The sequence below is a fragment of the Barbus barbus genome, assembly GCF_936440315.1.
Source record: "Barbus barbus genome assembly, chromosome: 23".
NCBI lineage: Eukaryota > Metazoa > Chordata > Actinopteri > Cypriniformes > Cyprinidae > Barbus > Barbus barbus.
Window position 1 is genome coordinate 30,815,295 of NC_136751.1, and position 4,295 is coordinate 30,819,589.

The window sequence follows — 4,295 nt, forward strand, 5'->3', positions numbered from 1 at the left end:
AGAATAACCGTCCTCATAAACCACCTTCATATTGTAATACCTCTGTCATACCCATGTCATTATACACATTTGTGTCCTCATAAACCACATACACATGCACACACACACACACACACACACACACACACTCACACACACACACACACACACACACACACACACACACTCACACACACACACTCACACACACACACACACACACACACACTCACACACACACACACACATCTGGTCTTCATTTACTCACACAGTCTGGTGGTTGACAGTAAATGCTGCTTCATTTCATAACATGCATTTGAAATGCAACAGAGCAAATATTTCACCATATTTCTAATGATGAATATTTATAAACTGTTACCAGCTGGATTTACGATGACCTAAAAACAGCGTCACATTTCAATCTTCAGCCTCAGACACGCTTTGATTAGCATAATTAACGTCTGTCAGAGAGAACATCCTTAACAATGGAGTTAGACTGCATAATCTTCCTTGTGTTTGCCTTGTTTTCCAACTCAAATATCTAACATCCTACGTCAAGATGAAGATGCAAAGCCATAAAAGATAAGAAGTCTCGTTTTCTTTCAAATTAAAATGAAGCGAGCTTTTGCTTAAAACAAGAAATGTCAGAAACATATAGAAGCTTGTTTCCGCCATGGGATGAAAAAAAATGTAATTACAACTTTGTCACAATTATCTAAATTCTGAAATTTTTCTCAGAATTGCAAGAGAGTCGAAATGTATTTTTCATCCTGTGTGTGAAACAAGCTTCCAAAACTTATTTTCCCTTTAAATTAAGTTCAGATTTTTCTGACTCCATGCACAGACATATTTGTTCTTGATTTAGGCATAAACACACTTCATTTTGATTCATTTCTCAGAAAACAAATATTTATGTCCAATAAATGTGTCTTTTCATTTCGATTGTTTTGTACTGGAAAACAAAACAAAAATATGAGGAAGAACACCAGTGTGGCATAGATGGGAATTCGACACACAGTAAATGTGTAAAAATGATTTGTGACAGATTATGACCCACCCAAACTCTAAGTTGTGCTTGCATGTGTGGTATAAATTAAAAAGATCTGACGAGTCGTAGCAACATGATCAGCACAGATTCTGGTTCTGTCTTGTGTTTTTAGCTTTTTCCTTCACATGCCATGCCATTGGCAGCTACTCTACAAACTTTCAGACCATAAATGAGACACAAACCACAGTATTTCAGAATTTTGTCCGTCCACAACTGGGATATTGTGAAAGAGTTCTGACTCTCATACAGACTGAACACACAAGCGTCTCTAATTCACACATTGGAAAAGCAATAAAATCAGGTTTATATGATATATATCATGCATTGTACAAAGCTCAATGTCAGCATCTACTGTTCTTTCATTAAACCACTCTCACTGCAAAGAATTCTTGAGTGTTTTTCCTTTGCTTTCCAGTTAAAATATCTCAAAATGCTTTGAGAAAAGACAGACTCATGGACTGATTCAGGAATATAACTATATTTCATCTTACCACGCTGTCAGATTTAGGTTGTAACTGGTTCAAACAAGTGGAAAAAATCAGACAGAATATGAATACACTTTAATTAAGTCTCTATGCAGTGCTGATTCTCAAGTTGAAGTATCCTGTTTTTTTTTACTGGAAAACAAGGCAAAATGAAAAACAGAGATGTAAAAACTACGCTATGAACTTATGGAGCCACTAATGAGACAAAATAAGATTTTTGTTGTTCTATTTCTCCCAAATAAAAGTTGTGTTTTATTGCAAAAGTATTCTAAGTTTTTAGAGGGAGCACAAAAGTTATGAGAGTGAATGCAAAAGCATGGAAACATAATTTTTCCATCATTATGTGCCCATATAAACTGGTTTCCCACTATCATCAGTGTAATTCAGTACAAATGCATCAAAGCTGATACAATTCTCAGAAACGTCTCTTTAATGTGTCTGCGCCTGAGAACTCATGATGAAGGTCACATGACTCTCCTGTCTCTGATCATTAATGAACCCCTACTGTATTAGAACTGAGCTCTACAGAAGACATCATTAAACAGTGAAGCTTGAACTCTGAATGAGTTATGTTTAGAGATGTACCTGAGACAGAGACCTCTCTGACCTCCAGCTCTTGTACACGGATACTCCACAGTCAGGATCTTATTCTCTGGACAATCCTCACTGTCAGAGACAGACACACAAAATACTGGAGAAATACCTTGAAAGAATAGTTCACCCAAAAATAGACATTTGCTGGGAATCTCCAGTCCATCAGTTAACATCTGGAGAAGACTAAAGATTAAAGTTTAGCTCTGTTTTGTCTTGTAAACGCTGCTTGATCTGTGCAGATTTCTCTCCTGATTCAGACCAGAACACTTTTCACTGGAGGAAGCGTTATTATGGATTATTATTTGAGTTAAAAATGTCTTAATGCTGGATTAGTTTCAGCTTTTGTCTTCTCCAGATGTTAACTGATGGACTGGAGTGGTGTGGATTATTGTGATGTTTTTATCAGCTGTTTGGACTCTCATTCTGACGGCACCCATTCACTGCAGAGCATCCATTGCTGAGATACTGATGCAGAGACACATTTCTACAAACCTGATGAAGAAACACTCATCCTGATCTTGGGTTGTCTGAGGGTGAGTACATTTTCAGAAAAATGTTCATTTTTGGGTGAACTAATCCTTTAAGAATTATTAAATGCAAAAAGCTTAAACTGATATTTGTAGTGTTATGACCATGATACAGAGAATCTGGATCTCTTGTGAGACATTTAGAAAAGAGACACAAAAGCTGCTTTAGGCATTAGTGAAAGACTTTCACGGGTGTCAAGCGACTCAGTATTAAAACACCAAAGCATTTTTGCGAGTATTAATGTCTCTTGTAATAATGAAATAAAACTTGAACTTAGGAATCGAGTCATTTCGCTTTAATCAGCTTGGATCAGTAAAACATTAACACTTTACAATAAGCTTTCATCGTTGCTCAAGTTGCATCTTTTAACATTAAACAACTCACAACTGTATTTTTATTAACTAACATTAAAACCGCTTAATAAATGCTGCAAAGAAATATTGTGTTCATATTTATTTCATGTTAGTAGCAGTTTTTTTCATCTGCATACACACAAATCTTTACTTGTCACACACTTCAGAACAGGCCTATAAACACACATCTACACAACTGATGTTTCTGTTCTTCTGTTCTGTGTAATACTGTATTCACAACCACAGATGCTTACAGTAAAACCAGTTTGCTTTCAATCTTGCTTTTGTGTTTACCGTGAATTTTCCAACATCTCTCTGACAATTACTTTCAGTCTTGAACAGAAATGCACAGGAGCTCATGAAAGAACAGATTTGAATAATTGTGTGTATATCCAAAAATATAATGTTATGGCAAAGGTGTTTGCAATGTAAGAAAATGTTTGCTTTTGAGATGTGTGTTTGATATTTTGAATGCATGAGATGTGAGGCATTTTGCATTTTGTGTGCATTTCTTGGATTTGTGTGTAAAGTTTTGAAGGAAAAAAAAAGAGGAAAAGTTTTGAAAATGTGTAAGCACAGTTGAAAAAAGCTGCAATGCATGAACTAATGTTAAGGAGAAAGACTTTGTTGTTAGCAGTAAAACAGCAGCTGGTGTGAGATGAGAGACAGATGCACAAACACTCACTGAGACGCGTTCACGCCGCAGCTCCACAGAAACACGCACAGGACGCCCAGCGGCGCGCGCACGACGCGCAGCATTTCACTCCGGATTCACACAGGAGCGCAAAACTGAATCGAACTCAAAAATGTCAAATTCAGTCCATCATCTCACACGTTCAGTCCAGCGAACTGCGCAGCGATCCTTCACTGATCACACACACACACACACACACACACACACCACAGATGAAGCTCCTCCTCTTCCTCACACCTTCACACGGGCTGCTTCATTAATAATTCAGTAGCTCATAAACAGCTATAAAAGATATGAAGTTTCATAGTAATTTAAGTACACGGCTTTTTTCTTTCACAGTCGCTTTTAAGGTTCTCAAGAATCACGAACAACACTTTTACAGTAAAACCTGTTAAAATTGCACCAGTCAATATCACTTCTTCAACTAACTTTGAAAAGAGCATTCAAAGATGAGAATTTATAGCATATGAAGAGATCTTAACTACAGCAGAAACTAGTATGTGTCTCAGTGTTTTTGTCTTGTTTGTGTCAGTACACATACTGCATCTAAATATGCAAGATAATGAAGATATGAAGTTGTTTTCTGAGAAATTACAGATATCTGCTTGTTTTTC

General features: G+C 36.7%; 1 protein-coding gene across 1 annotated transcript in view; it reads right to left on the minus strand.

Moving 5' to 3' along the window:
• LOC306842911 (collagen and calcium-binding EGF domain-containing protein 1-like) overlaps window positions 1-3,895 on the minus strand; it is a 13,866-nt gene extending 9,971 nt beyond the window's left edge. Inside the window, exons 1-2 of the mRNA XM_079374089.1 lie at window positions 3,673-3,895; window positions 2,098-2,178 (exon numbers count right to left, since the gene is read on the minus strand). Coding sequence (XP_079230215.1) covers window positions 2,098-2,178; window positions 3,673-3,746 — 155 coding nt within the window. The 5' untranslated portion in view covers window positions 3,747-3,895. The remainder of the gene's footprint in view (window positions 1-2,097; window positions 2,179-3,672) is intronic.
• Window positions 3,896-4,295: the final 400 nt, after the last annotated feature.